This window comes from Sinocyclocheilus rhinocerous, unplaced genomic scaffold (assembly GCF_001515625.1).
Source record: "Sinocyclocheilus rhinocerous isolate Xijiao unplaced genomic scaffold, SAMN03320098_v1.1 scaffold1763, whole genome shotgun sequence".
Lineage (NCBI taxonomy): Eukaryota > Metazoa > Chordata > Actinopteri > Cypriniformes > Cyprinidae > Sinocyclocheilus > Sinocyclocheilus rhinocerous.
Window position 1 is genome coordinate 64,683 of NW_015640500.1, and position 12,745 is coordinate 77,427.

A 12,745-nucleotide genomic window follows, 5' to 3' on the forward strand; every position below is an offset into this window, starting at 1 on the left:
ATTTAAAAAAAAAAAAAAAAAAAGTCAAATTGTCAAATGACAGTCTGTTTTCATTGACAGTAAAGGAATAATTCACAGATCAGTTATGCACTGTATTTGACATCACAACAGACCAATGTTGTAAGCTATAGATAAAAAAAAAAAGTATTGACAAGACATGGTTGGCTTTTGGACATGGGACAAGTCAATGATGTTGTAATTTTTTTGCCTCAGTTATTACTCTGGGTGCTTAATAACATACTTTTTTTGTTGTATCTCTCAGCTGACAGAAGACAAATGGAGTTTTTACCATTCATCTCGCTCCCACATACACAGACCCTCCTGTGTGGCAGTGGAGGTAGAGAGACTTAACACTATGCTTCTCGAAAGGAAAATTGGTAAATCCATCCTAGGCAAGGTAAGGAAATTGTGTCATGGGTTTATAAACCTGTTCCTGAAACTAACTGACAAATATCTTTATATTGTCATACATTATTCCTTGAGACTCATGCATTTTTGCTTAAAGGTAGAGACCCAACTCTATGCATGTTCTGCAAGACTCCCCTTTCTATTAAACATATTCTTTTTGACTGTCCCGGTTTTAATGCAAGTAGAAAGCTCTTTTATGAATTTAGTTTACTTAAGGTCTTATTTAGGAAGATTTTGCCTGAAAAGGTTTTAGAATTTTTATCATATGTTAATTTTAAAAATCTTGTATAATATTACTTGCTGTGTTTGTTTGGTTTTTATTGTATTATGTGATATTTGCATTTTTGTAATTTAGTTTTTGCCTTGAAAATAGCCTCAGATGCTGACATGGCATTAAATAAAATTATACTACTACTACTACTACATTTATTCCTTGGTTAGGTAAACCAAAAATTACAATTTTGTGATTGTTTACTCACCCTTATGTCATTTTAAACCCATAAGACATCTTCGAAACACAAAGTAAGATATTTTAAATCTGAGAGGTTACTGTCCCTCCAATCAAAGTCCATGCAACCAAAACTTTGTGGGGGCGGTTTCCCGGACAGGATTTAAATTAAAACAAGAGTAGGCCTTAATATAGAATAGTTAATCATGTCTTTAAAAATGGCTTTCTGAAACACAGATTAAGTACAGATTACTTACACCTGGGGCCCGTTCTTTGTACATCGCTAACTCAGTTAGCTGGATTTGATTGTTGACGATTTGGCATGAGCTTGGATCATTTGGTTCTTCGAAGCTCATCCCGGAGTTGCTGTCATAGCAACAGGTCCGTAAGCTTAAACCTGCTCGGGAGCAGGCTTATTTCATGTAAACAGGATTAGATTGCATCTTTTTAAGCAGAATTGATACTTAAAATCTGTCCCAGCCACCGCTACTTTATTACAAGAGTACCCTACTAATCCAGGGACAATAATTTAAAATAATAATCATTAAAACATTTATTTAAAGATAATATAATAATGTTACTATAGACGCAGCCGGTTTTACTTTGAGAGATTTATTCGTCATAAAATAATCACTTCATAATTGTATTAGAGTCTTACACACATGCTATACAGATAATGTAGAGTCGTGCATTAATTTGAGTGGTGACAGATATTATGGGAGTGGCTTGATGGAGCGCAGGAGATGCAGATAACATGATATTGACCCTTAAGATTGACCCTTAAGAAACTTTAAATAATGCTGTCACGTAACAAATCTGTTCAAAAATAAAATTAAATGAATTGCTAATTACTACATTGAAATAAAAATGTAAAGCCTGTACAAAAATTAGAAATCGTGAATATAAATAATTGGCAATCATGAAAAAAAATTAAAGTAAAATAAAAACAGTGCACATTTCATTTATCTATTATAACATTTATGTAGTTTTGTTCGCTTGGCTGTTTCCTTATAAAAGTCCAGGGGGCAAAAACTTTTTCACACCACTGTGTGTGTGTATATATATATATATATATATAGAGAGAGTCATGGTCAGAATTATTGGCACCCTTAGTAAATATGATTAAAGAAGGCTGTGAAAATCATTGAGTAAAATCTCTGAAGGTCTGTATTCCCATTCATACAATTACAATTTTTAGTACACTAGGGTGATCTAGCCATGACTTCCTGTTTCACAGGAATATAAATATGAGGGAACACAAAGGCCAAATTCCCTTAATCATCCATCACAATGAGAAAAACCAAACAATATAGTTCTGATGTGCAGCAACAGATTGCTGACCTTCACAAAATATGAAGTCAAGAAGTAGCACAAAATAGGAAGTCGAAAAAATGTAAGTAAATGGCTAAAGCATTGAAAATTTCCCTTTCTACCATTAGGACAATGCTTAAGGAGTTCCAGTCAACAGGAAATGTTACGAATCTGCCTACAGTATATTGTCTAATGTGTCTATATTGTCTTGATGCAGCGTGAAGGGGATAGTTTGAGTGGCCAAAGACTCTCCAAGGATCACAACTGGAGAATTGCAGAAAATAGTTGAGTCTTGGGGACAGAAAACCTAAAAATAAATAAAAATAAAATCAAACAGCACCTACATTACAACGAGTTGTTTGGGAGGGTTTCAAAAAAAAAAAAAGCAGATTAATTTGCCACACACTACTGGATCTTCAATCGGGACTGGGTTCTATGGTCAGATGAAACTAATAAATGAGTTTTTTAGCAGCAAACACTCAAGGTGGGTTTGTTGCACACAGGGATAAAAAGGTGTACAATGTGTACAATGAAATATACTGTTGTATCTTTTATGTTGGGCCTATTTTTCTGCTGGAGGTCCTGGACATCTTTATGAGATATATGGCATCATGGATTCTAGCAAATACCAACAGATCAAAAAATAAAAACCTGATGTTCCCTGCTAGAAATATTATAATGGGCCTTGTTTGGATATTCATTCCATAAGGACAATGATCTAAAAAAAACACTTCATCAAAATGAACACAAACATGGGCCACAAAATGCAGGTTCTGCCATGGCCATCCAAGTTCACTGACCTGAACCCTATAGAAAACTGAAAGGAGAGTGTATCAACATGCACTTGGAAAGCTGAAGGATCTGGAGAGATTCTGTATGGAGGAGTGGCGTCTAATCTCTTGTCATGTGTTCTTCAGCCTCATCAGGCATCTGATATCTATTATCTTGACAAAAGGAGGTTGCAAAAAGTATAGAATAAAAGGGTGCCATTGATTGTGGCCAATGAGTATTAGAGAAAAACATTTATTTCAGAATGAGATTGATTAACAGTGCAGATTTATTTGATCACAGGCTTCTTTATTCATATTTACCAAGGGTGCCAATAATTTTGTAATTTTATGATATATATAAAACTGGAAACACAACGTTAATTTGAATTGAAAACTTCCTCATGGGGCGGGTTACATAAACTGCTTAGATTAGTCTTAAAATGTTAGTCATCTAATTAATTTTCTTCAAGACTGGTCATAACTTTTTAAAGTCAGTTACAAAAAAGGTAGATTGGTCTAATGTGAGTCCAGAAAGTAAGACTGATTACCCCTTGACTAACTGATAGTTTATGCAACTGGCCCCTGGTTTAACTAATTTAAGCCTCAATTTAGTCCTGAAGTAGCTCTCGTCTTCCTCCAGCAAACTGGCCTATAAAAACTCTGGACTAGACTAAGTCTAAGACGATTTAAAACCATGACAGAAAAAGCCGATTTCTGTTAATATGGTTTAAAGGGCCATTTTAGTCTAGGATTAGGCTTAATCTCTGTCTGGAAAACCACCCCTTTAGATACAAAGATCTTAAAGGTGCCGGAAAGCTAATGCATATGAATCGAGCAGTTTATTCTAAGTTTTCTGAAGAGATACGATCACTGTATATGATAAACAGATTTAATTTAACACTGAATTGAACATAAAAGTCAAATGTGCTTGTCACGCGCTAGAATAAACATTTGAGCTTCCATGCTTTCCATATTTCATGTGCTCTCTGTATGTGTGGCGTCATTGTTTATGATTGTTAATGCAAGCCTAATTAAATGTCCATCATATAAAGTGATTGTATCTCTTCACAAGACTTGGATTAAGGCGCTTGATTAATTTTTGGATTAGTTTTCTCTTGGCTCTTCAAAGTTTTGGTTGCGCAGACTTTCAGTGGAGGGACAGAAACCTCAGGTTTCATTAAAAATGTCTTCATTTGAGTTTGGAAGATGAATGGGTTTTAAACGACGTGAGGGTAAGTTGATGAAGACAGAATTCAATTTCATTTTCGGGTGAACTATCCCTTTAAGGTACATCTAGCCATGGTCCGCTACCACGAGGCCGGGCGTTTCTGTGAGAAGGATGCACCATGGGACCAGATTTCTGCAGTGTATCATTTGGAAAGAGCTGCCATGTGCGGAGAGCTTGAGGCTATAGTTGCCCTTGGCCAATGTTATCTTCAGCTGCCACATCACATTCTACCAGAGATCGAATTAGAGGTGCTTTCTTTTCCTAATTATCTTGTGGTTGGTGACGCATTGTTTTATTTCTCTGCTTATGCTTCCCCTGTCATGTCTCTTGTTGTTTTATATCAGGCATCTGTGGAAAACAGCAAGAAGGGTTTCCGCTTTCTGCTGCAGGCCGCTGAGGCAGGAGACCGGCCGAGTATGATTCTAGTAGCACGAGCATTGGACACGGGTTTGAACCTCCCTTCTGATAGGTGAAAAACGCATTGATCAATTTTTTGTCTTTTTGGCCCAAGATGTGTTTAGGGCTGAAACTTTTATTTTGGACTTTGAAAATGCAGGGCTATGGACTGGAAGCACGCCGTGTACTGGTATGACTCTGCCCTTAAGATGACGGACTATGACGAGGGGGGAGAGTTTGATGGGATGCAGGATGAGCCGCACTACCTTCTGTTGGCACGATTGGCTGAGATGTACCAGGAGGGAGGGTACAACCTGAATGCAGACCCCCAAAAAGCAGGTGAGTGTATCACATGCTCAAGGGGACCTATAGATAACCAGAGACCTGTGGGCTACAGCATTACCAGTAGGCCCCTCTACCACAAATGAAAATATCACTAGGCTATTAGTCAATACATAGACATTTCAAGTAGTGCATATGTATGAATGAATTCAAATGACATAACTTTAGAAACTTCTCTTCATTGTTTTTGCATTCAGTAGATGACAGTAACTTGATCTAAAACCTTCAGATGGCACAGATTATATCCACGTCTGTAAGTTACTAAACCCACATTCCGCAAAAAGTGGCTCTCTTGCACTTTATGACGTTTCAGAAAACTAGTTTTGCAATCCGGGTCCATTCATACAACAGGGTGAAAATGCATTTGTGAGTCCTGAAAATTTACAGGAGTGAGTTCAGTCATAGAATGCATTTGTCAGTGCTGTAAACTCCCATATATAAAAATATTATTTAAAAAATATTATTTGTCGTGCAGCCAGTAGGCCCTGCCCCAGTGTAGGCCCCTGGGCTTCGGCCTATGGAAGCCTGTGCATTAATGCTCCGCTGCTCATGCTATAAAACACAGTGGTTCTTCTGCAGAAACTCAGATTCAACATTTGAATTTATTACAACAATACAATTTTATTGAATCTTATTGATTTTATTGAATCTTCATTTTATTGAATTTTAGTTACATATGTTTTAATTCTTAGGCTTCGTCTAGACTTTGTCTGCCCAGCACAAATCAACAAGTGTTCATATACCAAAGCAAAAGCTATGGAAAATCACTGCTTCACAACATAGAAATTCTCTTATCTCTTACTCGTGAAGACAAATATCCCTTGAAACCACTGAATCATAAGATTTAACAACAAAAGCAAGCATTGCAAAAGCAAGAAAAATTAGTAAAATAACTAGTATACAAAATGTACAAAAAATTATTGTATAATTAAATTGAATAATTAAATTATTATGATTAAATGAATATTAAATTTAAAAAACAACAACAACAGGTGTATGGTCGTTTTGTTGAAACAATGCACACAGGTCACTATTGGGGTCACTATCCTTAAGTAGCTTAAGAATATAATATATAATATAATATAGTGATGTGTGATTTATGATATCTTTTAAATTTTGTAGGTGATCTTTTTACTGAGGCGGCTGATGCAGCTATGGAGGCCATGAAGGGCAGACTGGCCAATCAGTACTACATGAAAGCAGAGGAAGCATGGGCTATGATGGAAGAATGAAAGTGCTGGTGTGGAAAAAAAGCATGAACATAGTTCCTATTTTGCACCCAGCCCCTGTTTACATGCCGTTTTCAATGCCTTATGTTTTCCTTGGGTCCCTTTGACTTAAGAGAACTAATGTTGATATTGGATCAGTTTTCTAATGAATGTGAGAAGGGCATACGCTGATTCAGTGATATACTGAGCTGCTACATACACATATTCTCCTGATTAATTTTTCATTAAGAATAGTTGCACAGTGTCTGCAACCTGTTCAGGTTGCTTCATGGGAATATGTGCATTATCTGTCAATTATTTCTTTCTCTTGTTTCCAACTGGATGTTTCTTTAATAAACATGTTGTGACTGTTAAAAAATGGCATCCCTGATTGAACGTCTGTAAAATTAATTTGCTAGTATTGTTAGATCTGATGTCTAAGAATATTAAGCATCAATAGCTATTGCTGTGAGTTTTAACCTGTTTTCTGTTGACTGTCAAAAAACTTTCAGAATTCACTATAATCAAGGAGTGAAGAAGTGAGTGTGATCATTTTTCCTGGTTATTTTTCAAATGAGAGCAAGATTACAAACAAACAATAAAATCATAATGCTGGTTTAGCCAGAAATATGACCTGTTGTCTTTAAATTCATACCAAGATGTCATTGCACATTAATTAATGCTAAGAAACAATAAATTATATGGAATTTCAGGCATGGCAAGGATGGCTCTAGTTTTACACTTGACAGTACAAAATAAACAGAAATAATAAATGTATGATCAAATATAATTTATGATAATGTACAGACAGTTGGTTGTTATCGTAAAATAAACCCTGTTAGGGTTGTATGAGATTCTAATCACCCATTTTAGAGTTTATTTTAGAATAATGCCAGCATAATATGCAACATAGTGTTATTTTTTATAGATGGTTGTAGTAGTATTTATTTATTGTCCTTTATTACAGTTTTATCAGTATTCATTCATTTCAGATTTAGTTACCAGGTATTATTTACATATTTAAAAATACTCATTTTATTTGATGAAAACGTATGTATTGTATTTCAGTGGAAAGTTAATGTTATTACTGACAGTTACATGAGGTAAAAAAAGTTGAACATCAAGTTTTTTTCAGTTTTCTTCTGTTTACACATCTGAAAGTGGCTTATTAGATCAAAGGTAAATATTTTATTATCTGACTACATTACAGAGAGCTACTTGCTATAGGACCTAAGTCAGTTACAAACTATTGTACCTAACTCGATAAAAAAAATTAGTATAGTACCATATAACCTCTTATCCCTATATAGGTTTAGGTATAATATTGCTAATTATCATAGGATTAATACTGATGCTTGCCTTTTCTGTATAATATTAAATTAATGTAACTTAATTTATCCATGTTTATATTCCTCACTGTACAGGTGATTTTTTTTTTTAAATATCTACATTTGTATATCTTTTACTCCCTTTGTACACAACAATATTTTTTGTTAATGTAAATTATACAATAATTAAAGAAATTACAGGAAAATAACTCAAGTATTGTATTATAACATACACTACAATAAGGCATTTTCAATGGGACACTTTAAGTGACCATCATTTTAATTTTCACTTCACTTAAATCATAATTTATAAAGGCTAGTACATTAGGGGTCGTGCGCATAAACTCCTCTAGTTTTTCATATATATATAGCCATGCTTGCTTCCGCCTTCTTATCAAACTGGGGCGGATTGTGTCTAGTTTAAAAGAGCGATTGTGCATTTAACATGATTTAATTGGCCACCTTTACTGTCGCGTTACGTCAACACCTAATCCTATTGGCTATGACAAGTAGCAAGTATTACTACTGGCCAATCAGAAGCCTTCGCGGGGAATTTTGAATAGTTTTCAAACATGAATCGTTATCCGTCTTATATTCCTCCGCGGATTGACAAAGAAAGTAGTCCTTCATTTTTATCATGGATAACGTGCTAAATTAACCTTTGAATAAGGCTCCAATTAGCTAGTTCCATCCATTATGCGATATTATATATTTTTTGAGTAAATAACTGGTAGTTGTTTTATTTTGTTTTGTTTTTTTGCGGAGGAATATATGCCGTCAGTCAAGACGGAAAAACGCGCTGATGGACACAGTTTGAGCTAGTAACGGCAGGAGCGACCGGGACAATAAACCTAAATGCTGGATTAAGCTGGTTTTAATCATTAAGCCAGGGTTTGACATCGATGGAATATATTTTATCGTTTTGATTTACGCAACCTCAGGTAAAGACAGGATCATTTTAATATCCTTGGAACCGCTCACATTTTTTTTGACATAACGTCACTACGCTATCGATAGATGCGTAGTTACAGTTAACACACAAAACAAATTGGTAGCTTTATTATCAAATATTGTTGGCAATTCCGGTCGGTCACTAAAAGTAGTAAATGTGGATGTATTCCTGTGCTTTTTGCATGTTATGGAGTGTTTTAAAGGTCTTTTGCCACGTGCTGATGTGCGTGTTTCCAATTGTGTATGTGAACGTAAATTATATGAAGAAATTATGCATTAATACAGAATATTCAGACATTTTCTTTGTATTATTAAAGTTAGATTTCCAAGAAACCTTACAGTAAAATGTTTCATTTACGTCGATGAAAAAATCACACCACGGGGTTGTTCTTTTTTGTCTTTTGTGTTTGCTGAACAAGGTAAGTGGTTTTGAAATGCCTTTGCTTGGGAAGATAGTGGTGATCAAGAGAAATGGAGGAGATGGCACTGAATTTCCCCTCACAGCGTCCTGTCTGTTCGGAAGGTAAGTAACACATTTTATAATAATGGCTTACATGGCTATGAATGTATTTAATACTGCTAAGTATACGGTGAGGCGCACGAAAAGCAACATTTATAAGCCTACTGCTACAACAAATGCACAATATCACTGTAGGTAACACTGCAAGTGCTTTTTGCTTAAAAACCTAAACATTTGGTTCAAGTATCTGCTAAATGGCAATTGACACAAAGAATTGTACATGTTTGGGACATGCGCTGTTCTACTCGTTTGATGCCAGGCGGGCTTTTCATTGACGTCAAATTTCACTCCAGCCAATCAGAATGCGTTATTCTAAATGACATGCATTCATGCTCATTGTACAGATCAAGAGACTGGGTAATAACCACTGATCTATATAATCTATTATAGATCAGTGGGTATAACTCCTGTGTGTGTCTTTTATTGAAGTTTTGTTTAGCAAAATATCCGCTTGTCTGAGTTGAGTTGCCAGTGGTGGCTGGATGAGAAAATTGACCAGCCAAAGATATTTCTCACATTTTCTATACATATTTGTGATAAACGGATAATGAAAATATTGGGGTTGTTAATGTAAATTAAACTATTTAAAAAGATATTACAGGAAAATAATCAGTGAAGCTGCTCCTATCACATAATCGTAATTTTTTTAATTCATTTTGACAAGACACATCTGTTCAACAAGTATGTGTTCAGCCAAACTAAAGTAATGTTTAAACAAAACCTTTTGTCTGTTGATGTGTTGATAAGAATGGACAAGAGTGAATGATGCATTTTATACATGCACATAAAAATATGTATTAAATATGCATGTTTTGTGTATAATTAAAAAAAAGTTTTGAACAGCCAGTGGTTAATGTATACTTGAGTGTGTAGTGCATGATATTGTTTGTCATGCTAATTTAGAAAAATTATTGCAGTTTATTCTAGACATAAAGTAACAAAAACAGGATGTTGTCTGCAAAAAGTCACCAGTGTAAGATGTTGTTTCTAGAATATTTGAATCTGTTGAATCTAATGTGAACCTAGAAATGCCCAATAAGTGTGAGAAATTCATATATATTTGATATCATAATTTAATATTTCACATTCACCAAAAAGGCAAATGGGCATAGAAAAAGTTTTAATGTGAACTCTCCTTACCTCTTTAGGAAGCTGGACTGTGATATTCGGATTCAGCTGCCACAGGTGTCTAAAGAGCATTGTAAAATTGAGCTGAATGAGAACAAGGAGGTAATTATATTGTTGTTAAACTATAAGTAAAAAATTTTTTTTCTGAACAACGGTTTCTTGTGCAAATGAACACATGACATGCTATTAATTTATTCTGACTTGTCTCTCGTTTAAGCTCATTTTGACCAATTTGAGCTCTGTGAACCCCACACGTATTAATGGACAAGTTCTTAATCAGTCGGAACGTTTAAAGCAAGGTGATCTCATCACAATCATTGATCGTTCTTTCAGGTGAGTCCGATGTTTATTACCATTTTAATTCTGAAAAAAAAAAATATTTCAGGGGGAATCCTTGTTTGCTAGAATAATTTGCTGTTTTAATTTGTCAAAATGTCAGGTTTGAGTACCCACCTCCTAAGACACCGAAGAAGAGGCTGTCCACACCTGGAAAAGACAAAGCAGTTCAGGTGTGTATTTAATGCGAGACAGTTGATGTTTTTTTGTTTCTTTGATAAATTTTGGTTCTTTTTTCCTGTAGGCTTTGCAAGAGCAGCAGAAAAAAGGCACACCTGTTTCTGTGGAAAAGAGAAAGTCAGAGCATTCGTTTGGTTAGTGATTGAGTGATTTTTATTCTCTATAATGTTACTATTAGTAGTAGTGTTATAATAATAATTAATATTGTTAATTATTGTTGTTGTTGTACTTGGGGATGGGTCACGATTTTCGATTAGTTGATTTAATTATAGAATATCTAATAGGTTGTGCGATTGTCTAAAAAGAATTACCCATGTTTTCGTGCTGATGCAGTGGTGACGCATTTATAAAAAAAAAAAAAATCTCTATATCCATTAAATCCACTCTAAATCCGTTAACATGGGCGCGGAAAAGAATACGCTCCGCATACATATTGTGCAAACGGAGTTGGTGTGTTCTCTGCAGCTGGACTAATTGTGAACAGATTGCGCTCCTGTCTTCATCCCGAAGGAATGAATGAATGAAAAAAAAAAATTGTTATAAAGACAGACGTTAAAATTAATGTTCACATAAGTGCCATCATTCAGGCTGTTCACAATATGTTTTAACCCATTTAGACCTAGCCTAAAGTCATTATGGCTTGAGGTGATATTCATGGATGAATTAATCAAACTGTTTTTATTTATTTTTTTGATTGGTATGATTGTTTATGCTCATTTTTGAAGTGGAAATGCCCTAGCCTTATGAGCAGTTGATTTATGCTACTTATTTCAGCACTTTACAATCATTATATGGCTTGAGTTAAGAGCCTATTCCCTAATGAAACGGTTTGTTATCATACAGATTGAAAGCATGAATGGTCTCTCTCCCTCTCTCCAGGGGCGGATCTAGAAAATCATTTTTAGGGTGACATGGGGTCTATTGGCGCTTTTCCACTGCGTGGTACGGCTCGGCACGGCACGGTTCGGCTCGGCACGGTTTGCGTTTCCACTACACAGTTGTTCACAAATATTGTATTACCATTAAGTAATCATCTATGCTGTTTAAAATGAAAAATAACATTTCAATGTCCATCATGGCACCAAGTCAATACACAATATAAAAAAACTTCAACAGGTAATAAATGTTTCTGAGCTTGTATTACTAAATAAGACATGCGGTTCTATTAAAATTACATAGGCTACTTAGATGGTATAATCACGTTTAGTGCAAGTTTAAGAGCAACAAAAACTTTTGACCCAGAATATCCTAGCAACCAACTAGCAACACTTTTGTGAACATCTAACTGACCAAACCATTTACGTTTTTTAAAGGGGTCATATGATGCGTTTTTAAAGATCATTATTTTGTGTATTTGGTGTAACAGAATATGTTGACATGCTTTAATGTTCAAAAAACACATTATTTTTCAAATACTGTACATTATTGTAGGTCCGCTATGCCCCGCCTCTCTCAAACGCTTCGTCTTCTACAAACTCCCTCCTTCCGACAAGCGCAGTCTGCTCTGATTGGCCAACTGACCCAGTGCATTGTGATTGGCCAATCAGAGCAGACTGCTCTGATTGGCCAGCTGACCCAATGCATTGTGATTGGCCGAACACCGCAAGCAAAACGTCGGAAATGTAACGCCCCTTACCATAATCGCGAGCTTCATCTTTCAAAATAAATGTAAAGACAGAGCCCGAAAGGGGAACAGAGTCGCGGGACAGACACAGTGATGAAGCTGGTATGTGCTCTCTCGCGCTCTCTCTCTCTCTCGCTCTCTCTCTCTCACACACACACACACACACACGACGCGCTACTCTGCGCTGCGCAAAACTCCGCATTTGAACAGTCAATAGCAAATACTTAAACTAATAACAAAACAGTAGCTGATTCAGAAGCCCAGATTGTCATAGCAAAGTCAGAATTACCTCCTCTCCTAGGTTCACGAAACGGTCGTCCATAAAATGCATTGCTGTTCTGTTGTAAGTAATCTTAAAGATTCCTAAATGCATCTACTTCCGGAAGGCCAAATAAAGTGCTTTTGCTTTCGCCTAGAAACACACAGCGTCTCCCTGACATGCTGCTTCAACACTAACTGCGGTTACTGAAACCACGCCTTCTTTCTTTGCATGCACATTTGGGCACATTATGCAAATATTCCCACATAGTGACCTAGATATGTGGGGGCGTGCTAGAACGAGCCGTT

General features: G+C 35.7%; 2 protein-coding genes across 6 annotated transcripts in view; both read left to right on the forward strand.

Moving 5' to 3' along the window:
- eef2k (eukaryotic elongation factor 2 kinase) overlaps positions 1 to 6,728 on the forward strand; it is a 20,750-nt gene extending 14,022 nt beyond the window's left edge. For all 5 annotated transcript variants that reach the window (XM_016569425.1, XM_016569427.1, XM_016569426.1 and 2 more), the window contains 5 exons: positions 263 to 397; positions 4,225 to 4,413; positions 4,510 to 4,634; positions 4,722 to 4,900; positions 6,026 to 6,728. In XM_016569425.1, coding sequence (XP_016424911.1) covers positions 263 to 397; positions 4,225 to 4,413; positions 4,510 to 4,634; positions 4,722 to 4,900; positions 6,026 to 6,135 — 738 coding nt within the window. In that variant the 3' untranslated portion in view covers positions 6,136 to 6,728. The remainder of the gene's footprint in view (positions 1 to 262; positions 398 to 4,224; positions 4,414 to 4,509; positions 4,635 to 4,721; positions 4,901 to 6,025) is intronic.
- Positions 6,729 to 8,081: 1,353 nt separating this feature from the next.
- The window catches only part of LOC107753300 (antigen KI-67-like), a 17,505-nt gene continuing 12,841 nt past the window's right edge, over positions 8,082 to 12,745 (forward strand). Inside the window, exons 1-6 of the mRNA XM_016569430.1 lie at positions 8,082 to 8,380; positions 8,810 to 8,913; positions 10,059 to 10,140; positions 10,256 to 10,371; positions 10,478 to 10,547; positions 10,619 to 10,688. Coding sequence (XP_016424916.1) covers positions 8,825 to 8,913; positions 10,059 to 10,140; positions 10,256 to 10,371; positions 10,478 to 10,547; positions 10,619 to 10,688 — 427 coding nt within the window. The 5' untranslated portion in view covers positions 8,082 to 8,380; positions 8,810 to 8,824. The remainder of the gene's footprint in view (positions 8,381 to 8,809; positions 8,914 to 10,058; positions 10,141 to 10,255; positions 10,372 to 10,477; positions 10,548 to 10,618; positions 10,689 to 12,745) is intronic.